The sequence below is a fragment of the Protopterus annectens genome, chromosome 3.part1 (genome assembly GCF_019279795.1).
Source record: "Protopterus annectens isolate FY-2018-M chromosome 3.part1, PAN1.0, whole genome shotgun sequence".
Classification (NCBI taxonomy): domain Eukaryota; kingdom Metazoa; phylum Chordata; order Ceratodontiformes; family Protopteridae; genus Protopterus; species Protopterus annectens.
The window spans coordinates 1,872,709,704-1,872,725,723 of record NC_056732.1 but is presented as its reverse complement, the minus strand read 5'-3'; the positions used below and the strand labels follow the sequence as shown (position 1 = coordinate 1,872,725,723).

The 16,020-nt window shown below is 38.8% G+C and overlaps 1 protein-coding gene across 2 annotated transcripts in view; it reads left to right on the top strand.

Moving 5' to 3' along the window:
- The window catches only part of LOC122798796 (piggyBac transposable element-derived protein 5-like), a 123,501-nt gene that overhangs the window by 84,579 nt on the left and 22,902 nt on the right, over positions 1–16,020 (top strand). The window contains exon 3 of one of the 2 annotated variants that reach the window (XM_044067907.1): positions 13,409–13,531. In XM_044067907.1, the coding sequence (XP_043923842.1) occupies positions 13,409–13,531 (123 nt within the window). Of the gene's footprint in view, positions 1–13,408; positions 13,532–16,020 lie in introns of those variants that run through there. The other variant, XM_044067909.1, reaches the window with a different exon arrangement.

Genomic DNA, 16,020 nt, shown 5'->3' with positions numbered 1-16,020 from the left:
CTGATCATGAAGGGATTCACATCTAGATCAAGGGAGGTCATCGTCCCCTGTACTCATCACTCATTAGACCTATGATTGAGTACAATGCCCCATTCGGAATGTATCTGACCCGACACCTGCAGCAGCTGGAAAGGCCCCAAAAGTTCCTCACCAAAAGGATAAAGGGTCTCAAAAATATGTCTTATGCTGCCCGACTGAAAGAACTCCAGCTCTATTCAGTCTCATACCGCTTGCTCAGAGGTGACCTGTGCCTGACATATAAGGCCATGTCAAACCCTGATTTGATGAATATGCTTCACCTCAAAAATCTAGATCCCTCAGAACCACAAGGGCGGAGACTTAAACCTTGACACGGTTATTAATAGAACGTGCTGGAGGGACAGATTCATCACCCAGAGACTCCCTATGCTGTGGAACAAAATCCCGGTACATATGAGGCAGAGCACCTCGCTGGCCTTGTTCAAGAGGAATCTTGACCAATGGATGGGGGATTGCAGATATACCCCAGGGATTACTTCAGTGTCACTGCTTGACAGAGGCACAGCAAAATAATAGACATAGTTTTATTCAAACTAAAGGGGTGGCGAAAGCCAAATAACTATGGGCTAGGCTTATAAATGCCCTTGGGCAGATAGCCTAGTACGAACCTATGAACCTATGAACCTATAACCCATATACATGGAGGTACTCAGTAAGAGCCTACCAAAAGACCAGAGAACTCCCAAATGCAAAGAACATACACATACTCTTACATGAACAGAATCCACCACCACACATAACAACACACACATCAGTGTCTCAAAAATTAACCCCTAAGGCAAAACACCTCTAAATCTAATATTCTGGTCATAGGCAGCTCAGTAGTGAGACACACAGATGTCCCCCTCACCATGTTGAACAGGTCACGGTCAGCTGCCTGTCGGGGGCCAGCATCCATCAATTCACGCATGCACTCAAGTCCCTCGGCAACAGTTACTGTTATGACTGTGTTAAAGTACATGTTGGTTTGAATGAATAGAGATGTACCTCTCTGGACTATATGAAGAGAGATATGACCAAATACATAAGTTATGTGTCCCAGGAAAGTATGTCCCTAGCCCTAAGCAGCGTTCTACCTTCACCTAGAATGATGCCACAGTACAGCCAAAAAGTGATGGATTTTGTTAATTGGTGTAGCTTCTGGTGTCACTACAGGGGGATCCAGTATCTGCCTGGGAAGTCCATGCTGCTTTGTCAGAGAGAGCCTTCACCTGTCTCCTCAAGGCATTCAGATACTGGCAAAGACTCTTGCCACCCCCATAGTGTCTTTTTTAGGCGATGTCCAGAATACAAAACTTCCGATGTAAACAAAGCCACTAGAGACTAACTCAAGGTCATCCTGCTTAATGCTAGGAGCTTAAACAATAAACTGCACTCCTTGGAAGCAGTCCTCACCTTGGAAGATGCTGACATCTGTACAGTCACTGAGACTTCGTTCAAGGCAGCAGAGACCACCCCGGCCGTACAAGGCTACAATGCCATTCACACATTCAGACCCCAAAATGAGCATGAAAGAACCAAAGGTGGAGGTTATCCATCTTCATTAAATCCAAATACACCTCAAGATTGGTGAAACAGTCCAGATCTCTTGAGCTCCTCCAGGTCCAGTTAACTACAGGTGAAATACTCTTGCACATCATTAGCTATGTAGCTATGGTCCCCCACCATGAATCAGGAGAAGCACACCACCTACCTGGACTTGCTAGAGTCAGTCACTGTACAGCCAAACACCTTCGTCATGGGAGATTTCAACTATCCTTCCATTGATTGGGCAACTTACATGAGCAGAAACATGATCAATTTGAAGTTTTCAGACTTTAATTCAAATGCCATGAAATACCTGGTCTGCACCCCCACAAGGGGTTGAAATGTCCTCGACCTAGTGCTCACTAACACGGGAAGGTCACTGCACTGCCCCCTCCTGTGTTGCCCTCCCTGGTGAGTCAGACCATAAATCTGTCTCTCTTGAAGTAAAGAAGTAAAGCTCAAACCTGACACCCCCACAAGAGTAAAAAAAAAATAATAAATTTCTCCAAAGCAAACTATTGCCTACTAAGTGACAGATTAAAAAGTTTCAAGCCCCTGCCAACATAGCCAACAGTGACTCCTATACACAGGATTACACAGATGCCTTATATAGCCACTTAAACAAATGCATTGACTCGGCTGTACTTAACAGGAACAAAACCAGGTCTTCCCGAAAAAACAAGCTACCCTAGTGGACTGTAAGTATAAATAAGTTATACAACAAAAGAAACATTGATATCAAAGAGGAGGTGGGAATTTACTCAATGGAGGAAGAATACCCTCCACAGCTTGAAGAAGCAAATCAGATATCTAGTTAAGTCCTCCAAGGTTAGCTACAAGTCTAAATTAGCATTCCTAGCTAATGACAATCATAAGGCATTCTTTAGCTATGTCCTAAACCTAAAAGGGAATGCACAGATGTGTGCTAAACTTATAGTGGACAGTAACACTCACACTGAACCTGTGGAAATTGCTAACCTGCTAGTCAACAGATTTGACAATAACTTCACACCCCTCTCCCCAACAGACATACCCCAAAGCAGTCCTGACATCAGTCCTCTACCAAGTATCTCCAAAGAACGGGTCATACAAGCACTCTCCAAGGCCAAAAGCATGGCCTCTATGGGACCAGATAACATTCCAGGCTGCTTACTAAACAGTCTAAAACAAGACCTAGCAGTATCACTTGGCACTCTGTTTAACCATAGCCTGAGAACTGTTTTTGTCCCGGCAGAGTATAGAACAGCAACAGTAATTTCCTTGCACAAAGGGGGTCCATCAATTGACCATGAGAACTGTCAACCCATAAGCCTAACCAGCCTTATCTGCAAGACCAGGGAAAGAATCATCATGGACCTTATCTACAAGGACATAGGTGACATTTAAACTCTTGATCTGACGCAGTTTGGTTTTGTCAAGTGTAGATCTTGCTTATTAAACCTAGTGGACTTCTTTGAGAATTTCACAAAAGCCCTGGATGAGGGCATAACAGTTCATACTGCCTATCTTGATTTAGCCAAGGCCTTTTGATACAGTCTCCCATTTGTGTATCCTAGAGGACTTCTTCCAGCTTGGGAGTAACCCATACATTACTATATGGGTAGCCAAGTGGCTTACTGACAGAATGCACACAGCAGTAGACCAGTTGCCAGTGGGGTACCACAAGGATATGTGCTGGGCCCTCTACTGTTTGAAATCTATTTCTCTGAAGTCCAGGCAAAAGTTGATGGCCTGTGGCTTACCAAGTTTGCAGTTGACTATAAACTGGGTGCAATCATAGAGTTCCCCAATGATGTTAACATATTACAGAAAGGACTGTAAAGAGAAGAATCCACATACATGAACTCCCTTTGGAGGAAAAATTTATTAAAACAAGTTAAGCACTTTCGTCAGTCCAATCAGCTGACTTCCTCAGAACAAATGTAAAAACACACTGACAGCCTTTTATATTAAAAATAAGTCATGTGGCTAACTAATGAGCGCCAAACAACATTGTAAAGTTGTTAAACATTATGAACATTGTAAAAAATCACAATACAATACTTTGTCAAAACCACATCTAAAAGGTATATGTAAAAATAAAAAAAAATGAATGCAAAATATATGTACATGTGTTTATAAATATATATGTGTTGTATAGTAAACTCTATAAGAAAGAGTTCCCCAATGATGTTAACATATTACAGAAAGGGCTGACACAGACCAATGCCTAACTTCTGGTCTAAAACTTAACACAAAAAAAAATGCCTTCTTATCTCCTTTTGCAAAGAAGTAGCCTCTGCTAATTATGATGTAGATAGCACTCTTCTAGGCTCAAACTCAGTGATGTGAGACTGGGGAACACAGGTTGGTAACAATATAAACTTTGATCACTGTGTGTCCATAGTGGTAAGAAAAGCATTCTACATTGCACATCTCATAAACAGGGGCATTACATCCAAGACCAGGAAGGTTAAAACTCCTCTGTACTTAACCCTTATCAGACCACTATTTGAGTACAAGGCTCCATTCTGCATGTACCTCACTATCACTAGGCAGCTGCAGCAACTGGAGAGACCACAGAGGTTTCTAACCAAGAGAATCCAGGGCCTCCAAAACATGACCTACATGAAAAAAATGAAAATGCTGTCACTGCACTCTGCATCATACAAGCTGCTGACAAGCGACCTGTGCCTGGCCTACAGAGCAGTCTCAGACCCTCAGACCCAGCCCTAATGGAAATGCTGCGCATCTGCAAATCAGCTGGGGCAAGGGTCACCCACTCCAGGGTTCTCAACCTAGCCTGTGACATCAGCAGAACATGCTGGAGAGGCAGATATATCTCCCAGCAAATGGCACTTCTCTGGAATAAGCTCCTAGTCCATGTGAAGCAGAGCTCCTCAATGACCCTATTCAAGCACAACTTTGACAACTGGATGAGTGACCATAAATTCACCCTGGGGGTGGCATCTGTGTTCCTCATGGACAGGGGCAGTCACTGCTGATCACAGAATCACTCTGCTAACAATGACCATCTAACTAAGGTCAATAAAGTTACTCAGGTTTTTACATGGCTAGGCTTGTAAAGGCCCTAGAGCCATTAGCCTAGTAACCTCCTATGAACCTTTTTTTTTTTTTTTTTTTACTTTTTTCCATACAAATTTCATTGCTCCTATATATATATATCTATAAATGTGTGTGTGTGTGTGTGTGTGTGTGTGTGTGTGTGTGTGTGTGTGTGTGTGTGTGTGTGTATATATATATATATATATATATATATATATATATATATATATATATATTATTTTTTTTTTTTATCTTCAATTTATTTTTCTAGCCATTCATTTAGTACCTCTAAAATTATTTTTTGCAATTCTAACATATCTTTATATATTAAATATTTAATTCCATCCAATCTTGTAGCTGATTCTACATTTACTGTTTTCAAGACGTTCAATAATTCTTACACTGAAATCTTTTTTTTTTTTCTATTACTTCCTTGTCTTCTTCAGTTAATTTCTTTAATTGGCATTTATGTCCTGTATTCATTTTATTTTCAGCAAATGTTTTCAGAATTTTCTTTTATTACATTCATTCTTTCTTTCTGCATATTCATGATTTCCCTTCTTCATTTTTTAATTTTCTTATTACTCTCCTATTTTCTTTTACCAATTTATTTAGGTAAGATGCCACTTCCTCTTTTTTCCATGTAAAAATATCTTTGGTTTAAATAATAATTTTTTATATTTTTTCTTGATTAATTTCATCTATCTTTTTTTCTTTTTCCACAAATCCTTCTCTATTACTTATTATCTCTTTAAATGCTTGTTAACTAAGATTATTATAATTGTTCTTATCTTATCTTTTGCCATTTTAAAAGCTTTTTTTTTTTTTAAATATTTTTCTTTTAAACTTACCCACCAACTTGTCCAGTACTTAAAGAACGGTCTCATATCTATTTGGTCCACCCATAATGGTGTAGTCATTTTTTTCTTGGTTGTTCATTTAATTTTGTTTTATTTATTCTTTTAATGCCTTTACTTTTTTCTTGTATCTCTATCCAGATTGCTACATGATCTGAGAACCCTGTTGTTTTTATCCCCTTGTATATCATTTTTAAGTTCAAAAATGACTCCAAAGTCATAAAATAATCAGTTTCTCTTCTCAGATTGCTTCTTTTATATGTCCAATGTTTATTATCCCTTAAATACAACTTTCCACATTTTAATATCTCTAAAATTGCATTCACATCTGCTGCTCCTTTTCTCCTTTCTCTTAAATCGCAATTAAAATCTCCTACAAATACTCCTACAAATACTATTTGCATATTAATACTAACATAATTACTTGCTAAACGTTATCTCCTTTTGTTTCTGTAAAATATACGCATATATTGCAATAATTGTGTATGGTTTATTGTTTTATCTTGCATCTAGTATTGTCATTCTTCTCAGTATCACTTGTGTATAATCCAAATTTTCTACAATTTTTTTTACTTAAAATTATTACACCTGATCACTTATGGACTCCTGCATTCTATATAACTTTACTTTCCCATAATTCATTCACCTGTCTCATTTCTCCCTCTGTTAAAATTCTCATATCTAATAATATTATAATATCCATGCCAAGCGACTCGCACCATTCCAACATACTTAACCTTCTTTTAACATTCTTTATACTATTCACATTTATAGCTAAGATTTTCACCTTCTGAGAAAATATTTATTGTTCTTCTCCTTTTCCTTTTTAATTCTTTCCAAACCTATATTTTTTAACGTTATGTTTTCTATCCTTAACTCTTTTTCCAATAACATTTCTTTTAATCATCACCCACTTTCCATCTCCCTCTTTACACGAATTACTACTCTCATCTTCCCTTCCTTTAACTTACTTTTGGTGTTCCTCATTCATACTTAATTCTTTTATAGGTTCATAGGGTCATAGATAGGTACTAGGCTATCTGCCCGAAGGCATTTATAAGCCTAGCCAGAATGTGTTGGCTTTTGCCGCCCCCCCCCCTTAGATTAGTTCTCTGTGCCTCTGTCCAGCACAGCCACTGAAGTGATCCCCGGGGTAAACTTTCTGTTTCCAATCCACTCGTCAAGGTTTCTTTTGAAGAGTGCTAGCGAGGAGCTCTGCCTAATGTAGATTGGGATCTTGTTCCAAAGCATGGGAAGTATCTGGGACAAGAATCTATCCCTCCAGCACGTCCTATTTATTCTTGTGGTGAGTTTTAGATCCCTAGAGCGTGTGGCTCGATGGGATAAGGTTTTCTTTAGGTGGAGCATGTCCATCAATTCTGGGTTGGACATGGCCTTATTACTTATTTACGTTTATCATTATGTCTTCCTTTTGCTTATCAGCTTGTCCCATTTCTATATTGTGCTCTTTAGCATTCTCTTTTACTTGATATTCTATCCCTTCTCCTATTTCCTTTCCATTTACCTCACACTCAGTCCATGAAGGCCCCATTAGTTCACATTTTATATATTTCTGTCTACATCTTTTTGCTTCATGACCTGTTTTTCCACAAATAAAACACTTCCTTTTATCACAATTACCAATTAAATTATCATTCTTACCACACAAAAAAAAAAAAGAAAAACATGTCTTTGGTTTACCCCATTATTTCACAAACCCTCTATTTCCATTAACATTAATTATATTAGGTACATGTATTATATTTTCATTTTTCATTTGAAAAACACCACCACAATCCCAGTCTCCCATCTATAAACCTCTATTGTCATAAATTTGTGAAATGTCCATAACATCTTTGTACACAGTTATTAAATAGTACCTCAAAGTGTCCTTTTCTACTTCAATACAAAATTGCACAAACGTTTTCTTTTTCACTTCTCTATTAAATGCTTGTACATTATGTAAATTCCAAGGATTATCATCTTTTTTTCTCATATTCTAGATATTTTTCCATACACTGTCCAGTTTCATAGAAAATGTCACAAAATGAGTCGTTATTTGTATGAATAAATGCTCTTGCCACTCTTGGTGAGATACCCAGTGGTGCAATAACATTGTCCCATATTTCATACCTCTCACGCTTCCTTTCCTTCTTACTACTTATTCTTACATGATACTTCCTTATCATCTCTGTTTTCTTTTCTTTCTTTTTTCACCTTGTTTTATGGTTTGTGTGTATGATTTCTTCTTTTCTTATGTCTTCCACTTGTTCTTCTTGTATCCTCTCCATTATGTCATGCCACAACACAGCTTTCTCACTTTGTGGCTTACTTTTCTCATTTAAAGCTTTCAAGTAGACATCCTGCAACCATCCTGACTGGATGGTTGTAACAATACACTCTGATTGCGATTTGGCCTCTCCCTTGTATAACTTTAATTGAAACAACATCTCCATATCTTGGAAGGTGTAACCTCTTTCACTAACAATTCCTTCTGCCTATCCACTCTGTCATCACTTTTTTCTTTCATCTCCTCTGTTAATACATCCTCTGGCTGGTAACCGCCTTGCAAAGGCTCGACTGCTTTCTGCCTTATTCCATCAAAACATTCCGCAATCTCCGTAAGATTATCATGCTTGCCATTCATCTCCATAGTGCTCCCTGTTTCTCCGAGCCACCTTTGCACTTGGAACAGAAGCAACAAGTGTCGCATCTGACTGAATCCCCATACACAAAACAGTAGGGGAGGTTTCCCAATTCCTGGTCAAAATTTCCCCCCTGTAGTATAAATACCACCTTGAATCTTCCCTGAAAAGAAGCTACTAACATAGTGGGAATAACCCAGTCAAGAAAGAACAAATAAAATAAAAATAAATTTCCAGGGACCCCCAAAACCGTCTAGTTAGGTAATTTTCTTATGGTCATACAGTATACACATGAGGACTGAGGGATTCCAACCCTGTACAAAAGGAATTACAGCTCACAGTTTTAATCCTCTGCTCTAACTGCCGGACTTAAAACTAATAAAACTTAAGGGTATACAAATCCCATGGACCAATAAATAAAAGAAAATAATGCACTTTCCCAGAGTGCTGTAGGTACTTTTCCAGCAGCAAGTATCTGCTACAAACATTGTTTCCATGTTTACAATAATCCATAAGTGGATACTTTCTCAGCCTACTATGGATACTACACTGTCCCCAAATGTCTTTGGCCCTATAGCAGAGAAGCCATTAGGCACTGGGCCTTCCATATGTAGAATTCTCCTCACATCTATAGTCACTTGGCCTTCCATATGTAGAATTCTTCTCACATCTATAGTCACTTGGCCTTTCATATGTAGAATTTTCTTCAAATCTATAGTCACTTGGCCTTTCATACGTAGAATTCTCCTCACATCTATAGTCACTTGGCCTTTCATATGTAGAATTCTTCTCACATCTATAGTCACTTGGCCTTTCATATGTAGAATTCTCCTCACATCTCTAGTCAGTGGGCCTTCTATATGTAGAATTCTCTTCACATCGATAGTCACTTGGCCTTTCATATGTAGAATTCTCCTCACATCTGTAGTCACTTGGCCTTTCATGTGTAGAATTCTCTTCACATCTATAGTCACTTGGCCTTCTATATGTAGAATTCTCCTCACATCTATAGTCACTTGGCCTTTCCATATGTAGAATTCTCTTCACATCTATAGTCACTTGGCCTTTCATATGTAGAATTCTCCTCACATCTATAGTCAATGGGCCTTCTATATGTAGAATTCTCCTCACATCTATAGTCACTTGGCCTTTCATATGTAGAATTCTCTTCACATCTATAGTCACTTGGCCTTCTATATGTAGAATTCTCCCCACATCTATAGTCACTTGGCCTTTCATATGTAGAATTCTCCTCACATCTATAGTCACTTGGCCTTTCATATGTAGAATTCTCCTCACATCTATAGTCACTTGGCCTTTCATATGTAGAATTCTCCTCATAGGTTCATAGGTTAGGTTCATAGGTTAGTACTAAGCTAACTGCCCTTGCGAGCCATTTTAAGCCTAGCCAATTATCCCTTGTAAGACTCAAACCCTACACCTTGTGTTTGTAAGGCAAACACCATAACCATTAGGCCACCGTCCCAACCCTTACATCTATAGTCACTTGGCCTTTCATATGTAGAATGCTCCTCACATCTATAGTCACTTGGTCTTTCATATGTAGAATTCTCCTCACATCTGTAGTCACTCGGCCTTCTATATGTAGAATTCTCTTCACATCTATAGTCACTTGGCCTTTCATATGTAGAATTCTCCTCACATATATAGTCACTTGGCTTTTCATATGTAGAATTCTCCTCACATCTATACTCACTGGGCCTTTCATATGTAGAATTCTCTTCACATCTATAGTCACTGGGCCTTTCATATGTAGAATTCTCTTCACATCTATAGTCACTAATCCTTTCATATGTAAAATGCTCCTCACATCTATAGTCACTTGGCCTTTCATATGTAGAATTCTCTTCACATCTATAGTCACTTGGCCTTTCATATGTAGAATTCTCTTCACATCTATAGCCACTGGACCTTCTATTTGTCGAATTCTCTTCACATCTATAGTAATTTGGCCTTTCATATGTAGAATTCTCCTCACATCTATAGTCACTTGGCCTTTCATATGCAGAATTCTCCTCACATCTATAGTCACTTGGACTTTCATATGTAGAATTCTCCTCAAATCTATAGTCACCTGGCCTTTCATATGTAGAATTCTCCTCACATCTGTAGTCACTTGGACTTTCATATGTAGAATTCTCCTCAAATCTATAGTCACTTGGCCTTTCATATGTAGAATTCTCCTCACATCTATAGTCTCTTGGCCTTTCATATGTAGAATTCTCTTCAAATCTATAGTCGCTGGGTCTTTCATATGTAGAATTCTCCTCACATCTATAGTCACTTGGCCTTTCATATGTAGAATTCTCTTCACATCTATAGTCACTTGGCCTTCCATATGTAGAACTCTCCTCACATCTATAGTCACTGGGCCTTTCATATTTAGAATTCTCCTCACATCTATAGTCACTTGGCCTTTGATATGTATAATTCTCCTCACATCTATAGTCACTTGGCCTTTCATATGTAGAATTCTCTTCACATCTATAGTCGCTTGGCCTTTCATATGTAGAATTCTCTCCACATCTATAGTCACTTGGCCTTCCATATGTAGAATTCTCCCCACATCTATAGTCACTTGGCCTTCCATATGTAGAATTCTCTTCACATCTATAGTCACTTGGCCTTCCATATATAGAATTCTCCTCACATCTATAGTCACTTGGCCTTCCATATGTAGAATTCTCCTCACATCTATAGTCACTTTGCCTTCCATATATAGAGTTCTCCTCACATCTATAGTTACTTGGCCTTTCATATGTAGAATTCTCCTCACATCAATAGTCACTTGGCCTTTCATATGTAGAATTCTCTTCACATCTATAGTCACTTGGCCTTGCTTATGTAGAATTCTCCTCACATCTATAGTCACTTGGCCTTTCATATGTAGAATTCTCCTCACATCTATAGTCACTTGGCCTTCCATATGTAGAGTTCTCCTCACATCTATAGTCACTTGGCCTTTCATATGTAGAGTTCTCCTCACATCTATCTTCACTTGGCCTTTCATATGTATAATTCTCCTCACATCTATAGTCACTTGGCCTTTCATATGTAGAATTCTTCTCACATCTATATTCACTTGGCCTTCTATATATAGAATTCTCCTCACATCTATAGTCACTTGGCCTTTCATATGTAGAATTCTCCTCACATCTATAGTCACTTGGCCTTCCATATGTAAAATTCTCCTCACATCTATGGTCACTTGGCCTTCCATATGTAGAATTCTCCTCACATCTATAGTCACTTGGCCTTGCTTATGTAGAATTCTCCTCACATCTATAGTCACTTGGCCTTTCATATGTAGAATTCTCCTCACATCTATAGTCACTTGGCCTTCCATATGTAGAGTTCTCCTCACATCTATAGTCACTTGGCCTTTCATATGTAGAGTTCTCCTCACATCTATCTTCACTTGGCCTTTCATATGTATAATTCTACTCACATCTATAGTCACTTGGCCTTTCATATGTAGAATTCTTCTCACATCTATAGTCACTTGGCCTTCCATATGTAAAATTCTCCTCACATCTATAGTCACTTGGCCTTTCATATGTATAATTCTCCTCACATCTGTAGTCACTTGGCCTTTCATATGTAGAATTCTCCTCACATCTATAGTCACTTGGCCTTCCATATTTAAAATTCTCCTCACATCTATGGTCACTTGGCCTTCCATATGTAGAATTCTCCTCACATCTATAGTCACTTGGCCTTCCATATGTAAAATTCTCCTAACATCTATAGTCACTTGGCCTTTCATATGTAGAATTCTCCTCACATCTATAGTCACTTGGCCTTTCATATGTAGAATTCTTCTCACATCTATAGTCACTTGGCCTTCCATATGTAGAATTCACCTCACATCTATAGTAACTTTGCCTTTCATACATAGAATTCTCTTCACATCTATAGTCACTTGGCCTTTCGTACGTATAATTCTCCTCACATCTATAGTCACTTGGCCCTCTGTATGTATAATTCTCCTCACATCTATAGTCACTTGGCCTTCCATATGTAGAATTCTCTTCACATCTATAGTCACTTGGCCTTTCGTACGTATAATTCTCCTCACATCTATAGTCACTTGGCCCTCTGTATGTATAATTCTCCTCACATCTATAGTCACTTGGCGTTTCGTACGTATAATTCTCCTCACATCTATAGTCACTTGGCCTTCCATATGTAGAGTTCTCCTCACATCTATAATCCCTTGGCCTTTCATTTGTAGAATTCTCCTTACTTGTCATATGCTTCTTTTGATAAATTGCACAGGTTCTTGTCTTTACATACTAAAACAATGAACTCTGTTCTCTTAGCTCCCCAAAGTGAGCATATATTTTCTTTGTCTCTGGGGTTGGCTGGCTGCCCATTCAGGGCTGTATAGACAGCCTCCTGTGCTCATTACTGTACCATTTGGTTACTTATTACTCATGGCCATGCCTTGGGCACAGGATTCTTCTTGGGAAGGGTACAGCATATTTTTTGTAAATATGCATGAATTCCATGTGCTTCAGCAGTCTGTTCTCCTAACCTCAAACTAGTAAAAGTTATGGGACTTTCTCTCCTCCAGAATATTTAGGATTAACTACTTGCAGATGTCAGGACTGTTCCATGTTAATTCTTTAAGAGTCAAAACTTGACACATATTTTGAAATAATTGTATACTTTTATGGGTATTGACAGGCTGCAAATTCATGGACATCAGAGCAGTAAATTATTGCAGAAGTATCGTTTCTGATTTCTACTGTGGTATAGATTTGAGTTACTTTGCATAGTCATATACACACAGTGTTTTCTTATGTTCAGATTTTCTGTTCTTATTGTTGGCATAGAATACTGCAAGCAGTTTCATTTCTTTCCGGGTCTGGCTGAGGGGGTCATCTGGATCACTTCATTCACCTAGTTACTTAATAAAACAAAAAAATACTGGCAGATTCAAATATTTCTGAATTTCAACTATACGAAAGTAGATGAAAAAAATGAGGTTAAGAATGTGGAAACAACTTTCTTAAGGGAAATGAAGAAGTAGTGTTTTCTTCACAAGAGAAGGCAGGAGGACAATACCACTGGACTGTGGAAAGTACTGTTGACACCAGAAATGATCAGTCTTTATCCACGGCTCTTGATGAAATATAGATCTGTTATTCCGTTATCTTGATCACTTTTCTGTGAGTGTGTTTGAATGAACTACAGTAAAAAGTGCAGATACTCCGTGGAAGGAACAGCTTAACAGCAGAATTCATTCTCTTTTTTACATTTTGTCCATAGGGTATGATATCGCATGGGAGCAGTTTTGGTCTTTTATTGAGAGAGACAGGAGTATTCCAGCATGTAATACCAAAGGAGTTAAAGTACTGGAACAAAATACACTTCCTGATGCCGTGACCAGTGGTAAGTGCATTGTAACTGTTTGATTTTCCCTGGGAAAGGTATAAGATGAGTTTGTCCACTAAGAATAGGATGAACCTTCCATCAGTAAAAATACAAATGTATTCCAGCTTAATGCAGTACAGCAGGTTGAGACACACAAGGACTTTTTACAGGACGATATTCATTCTGTCATGACACAACTGTTGGTTGCATTTTTCTCACCCCACAATTTTTTTTATATTTACCTTATGAATTGCAAAAGATATGATTAAAAATATCAGTGTGGGCAATGTGCTGAAGATTAGGAGGGGATGTCAAATAGTGGAAGCTAGGATGAGAGAAAAGTATAGAGTAAAGGCCTTGTACAAATCCAGGCATATCATTTGAATGGAAAGGCTTCCAGGATTTCTAACCATAAAAATGAACAGCCTTAAATCCTTACCTGTCCCAGGCGATAAACACGATTCTCCTTATACTTAGCCTTAAATCCTTTAACTGTCCCAGGAGATAAGCACAACTCTCCTTATACTTAACTTTAACTCCTTTAACTGTCCCAGGAGATGAGCACTACTCTCCTTATACTTAACCTTAAATCCTTTAGCTGTCCCAGCAGATGAGCACAGCTCTTCTTATACTTGGCCTTAAATCTTTTAGCCATTCCAGGACATGAGCACAACTATCCATATACATAGCCTTAAATCCTCTGACTGTCCTGGGGATGAGCACAGCTCTCATTATACTTAACTTTAAATCCTTTAACTGTCCCAGGGGATGAGCACAGCTCTCCTTATACTTAGCCTTAAATCCTTTAACTGTCCCAGTAGATGAGCATGACTCTCCTTATAGTTAGCCTTAAATCCTTTAACTGTCCTAGGAGATGAGCATGACTCTCCTTATACATAGCCTTAAATCCATTAACTGCCCCAGGAGATGAACACAGCTCTCCTTATACTTAGCCTTAAATCCTTCAACTGTCCCAGGAGCTGAGCAAAAATCTCCTTATACTTAGGTTTAAATCGTTTAACTGTCCCAGGAGAAGGGCCCATCTCTCCTTATACTTAGCCTTAAGTCCTTTAGCTGTCCCAGCAGATGAGCACAGCTCTCCTTATACTTAGCCTTAAATCCTTTAACTGTCCCAGGAAATGAGCACAGCTCTCCTTATACTTAGCCTTAAATCCTTTAACTGTCCCAGCAGATGAGTACAACTGTCCTTATACTTAGCCTTAAATCCTTTAACTGTCCCAGCAGATGAGTACAGCTCTCCTTATACTTAGCCTTAAATCCTTTAACTGTCCCAGGAGATGGACACAACTCTCCTTATACTTAACCTTAAATCCTTTAACTGTCCCAGGAGATGAGCACAGCTCTCCTTATACTTAGCCTTAAATCCTTTAACTGTCCCAGGAGATGAACACAGCTCTCCTTGTACTTAGCCTTGAATCCTTTAACTGTCCCAGGAGATGAGCACAGCTCTCCTTATACTTAGCCTTAAACCCTTTAACTGTCTAACGAGATGAGCACAGCTCCCTTATACTTAGTCTTAAGTCCTTTAACTGTCCCAGGAGATGAGCACAGCTGTCCTTATACTTAGCCTTAAACCCTTTAACTGTCCCAGCACATGAGCACAACTCTCCTTATACTTAGCCTTAAATCCTTTAACTGTCCCAGGGGATGAGCACTGCTCTCCTTATACGTAGTATCATATTGGGCACTCCTAGATGACCTGCATCTCACTTTTCAAGCCATGAAAGTTCCATTCCTATTTGACCTCCTATGTCTTTGCAAACCCAGTGGCTCTGCAGCCCCCCACATTAGGGACTGATCACTGATCACTACACCAACAAATAAACAAGACTTGCTAAAAGGATGCATTGCTAAGTCAACATATTCCGAGCATGTGGAGTAAGTTAACCATGGCAAGTCAAATAAATTACTACTTTGTCTATCTTTCAGGCAAATCATGATGATTATATGGGTCGACACTCATGATCACTGGGGTTGTTATATATGTCCCTTTTTGATTTGAGAGCTGAGCATTATCAAGTGATCAAAAAGGGTGGCAAGAACCTTTCAGTGTCTGAACTCAGAAGTGTATGTGGCTGGGCATCTTATGATCTCCATGAGTACTTGCCTACCATTTTCCTGATGTAAATCTCTTGCCTCCCACCACTATTACCTTTAACCAAAACCTCTCCTATGCCCTCCCTGCCCTTATTAAAGATAGTGAAAAGTGGTCTAGGAGTTATGAGTTAAGCTTGTTGGTTTAAGGGTTTTATCTTCATTTAAGATGCATGAGGTCTTTGGGTCAAATCCCAGACAAACTAGTGTTTTATGTGTTGCAGTTACTTTAGAGGATTAAGGCGATAAGCTGTTAATGAGCTTCTTCCTGATGCCTACTATATGACCATAAGAGCAAGTCTTTTAAAAAGACAGTCCTCTGGGCATTTGGGAAAGTGGGCTGGGCTCCTCAGTGGTCTCTTGTACCTCATGCCGAATAACTCCATATAAAT